The sequence below is a fragment of the Plasmodium malariae genome (genome assembly GCF_900090045.1).
Source record: "Plasmodium malariae genome assembly, chromosome: 10".
NCBI classification, from domain to species: domain Eukaryota; phylum Apicomplexa; class Aconoidasida; order Haemosporida; family Plasmodiidae; genus Plasmodium; species Plasmodium malariae.
Window position 1 is genome coordinate 2,062,429 of NC_041784.1, and position 2,589 is coordinate 2,065,017.

The following is a 2,589-nucleotide window of genomic DNA, read 5'->3' on the forward strand; positions in this document are numbered from 1 at the left end:
TTAAAAGTATTATTTTAATAAAAATCCATAGAATTATAGTTTATTCTATAAATTAAATTATATTTTATACTGAGAAGCATGTATATAAGTATAAATTATAATAAAAAAAAAATGCCCAGGATATATTGTATATAAATATGTTGTAGTTTTTTATACATAAATACTTATACATCTGTATTTCTGTTATTTCCCTTAGAGCATATATTCAAAAATTTGAAAATATATTATAAAAATGGAAGGAGAAAAGGAAACGATTTTTGTATATTTTCATTTTTCATAGATATAATAATAGATACTCGTTTTTTTTTAATAGCATTATTTACATAAAATAAATTAAGTAAATTAATTTTTTATGAGTATTTAAGTATTTACATGATTTGTATTATGAATTCACTTTTTAGGATGAAATTTTACAAGAGTTACCTTCGTACAAGTTATATGAAAAATTTAAATCTGAGGCCAATGAAGAAGATGACGAAATCAGTTGTAATATATTTAATGAAGTAAAAAGTAATTTAAAAATAGAGTGTGTTAAACTATGCAATAAAGTTGTACGAAATTTTAAATCTTTATTAGAAATAGGTAAACCAGAAATATATGACGACATTTGTTTGCATTACAAATACTGGGTATATGAAGAAATAGGGAAATTGTTTGAAACTAATAGAACAAATATCAATGTTAATGCTGTTATTACTGCATTTAATAAATTACAACAATCTCTTACTGAGAATTATAGGATACATAATTGTGAGTACAAATTTGGTCAAGATATCATAAGCTCTTTGAATGCTAAAAATAACGAAAAAATTTTGTATATATATACTACAAATTATAATAGAATAAGGAGTAGAGAATTTTGTAATATGTTAACGTTTAATAAATATAAAAAATACCTTAATGCTATCAGTAATATATATATAGATAAAAAGACTAAATGTTGTGCCTCAAACTTATCGATATGCCCAAATTTGTTTTTGAATTGTGGTGATGAGTTGAATCCAAGTAAAATATCAGCTCTTTTAAATTTAGAAAATGGTGATAGTTGTAATAAACTAGAAAGTATTAAAGAAACTGAATCTGCTGACAAAAATTTGGATTCTAATGTTTTAGAACCAGATATTTTGGATTCAATTCTTTTTACAGATTGTCCTATTAATAATTATAGCGAAAATTTACAGTGTGGTTTAGTCCGAGCATCTTCCATTAGACGTAGTAATGAAAATACAGTTAAATACAAAGGACAGAGAACGAATGCAGGAAGCTCATCTTCAGAAACTCGTATGATAAAAGCCAACGTAGATTCATCAGAAGTTCTAAGTGAAAGCAGTAGTAAGCAATTTTCTCCTAGTAATTCAGAAGAAAAAAATAAAATGATATTTGTTGCAAATACGGATAATGGATTTCGATGGAAATATGGAAAAGGAGATATACGTTGTTTGTCTAATATATCAGAGGATGATAAATATGGATTGTGCGAATATATGGATGAATTGGTTAAAAATGATATTTTTATAAAAACAAAAGATTCCAATGGACATATATTTAAGAAGATAGGCTCTTGGACCTCAGAAGAATTACAAAAATTAATGGATATAAAAGAAAAGTGGAAATCAAAAAATGTTGTGAGATTAGAATTAAGGCAGTTAAAAAGTGTTCATGTTTTAAAGCCTACACAAGCACAGGGTTTTGTTATGAAGAGTTCACTGTCAGAAAAACTTCCTGGAACAGATGCAGCATCTAATATATTACAGAATATATTTTTTCGTATTTCTAATGTAGTTGCTTTGATTATGGGAATAATTTTTGTTTTTTTCCTTTATTTTAAAGTAAACACTAAATTTAATATTATATTATTAGTACATTATAAGTTTCCATGAATAATAAATATGTTTTAAAATATTGTAATTGTAATATAATAATATTTTATACATTTTACATCTGAGATTTGTTCATCAGTTTACTCCCTTTGGATCATGTCTAGATAAAAATAGAAAAAGGAAAAAAAGATATAGGAATAATTTCGCTGAATTAAATACTCAAGGATTAACAAGGAAATTCATAAAACGTACATATAGGCATTCTGACAGGAGGAGATTTAGCGTAGTAAATATTGAGAGGTAAACTTCATTTTATTAGTATTATATAGAATATTAAATGATTTATTTTAAATATATTAAAAATAATTCAAAATTTAGTTAGACTTACATGCTATTAATTATCCAAAATTAAGAAAAACAAGAATAAAAGTAGCATAACTAAAATATTTTCATTTTTCTTTTTAACTTTTTATAGTTTTTTGTGTGTATTTTTGGAATACTTTTTAATAATATTATTAATTGAACTTTTTTATAATACCTCTTTTTTATTTAATTTACTTTTTTTAAATAACTACAATCTTAGCGGACACTAAAGTTATTTCTTATATATAAAAAAATATATTTGATTTTGATGTTTAGTAATAATTTAAAGCTCTAATATACTATGAATTGTAATAGTATATTTGAGGGATATTTCTATATATTTTAATTTTACTCATGATATAGTTTAATAAGTTCATTTAGTGACTTGTTAAAGCTTAATATATAT

At 23.4% G+C, this 2,589-nt stretch overlaps 1 protein-coding gene across 1 annotated transcript; it reads left to right on the plus strand.

The window, feature by feature from the left end:
• Positions 1-232: 232 nt before the first annotated feature.
• Positions 233-2,124, plus strand: PmUG01_10052600 (PIR protein; the record flags this gene model as incomplete). The annotated part of the gene is made up of 3 exons (XM_029005726.1): positions 233-259; positions 402-1,829; positions 1,960-2,124. The coding sequence occupies 3 exons, from the start codon at positions 233-235 to the stop codon at positions 2,122-2,124; spliced, it is 1,620 nt and encodes a 539-aa protein (XP_028862286.1).
• Between the last annotated feature and the right edge of the window lie 465 nt (positions 2,125-2,589).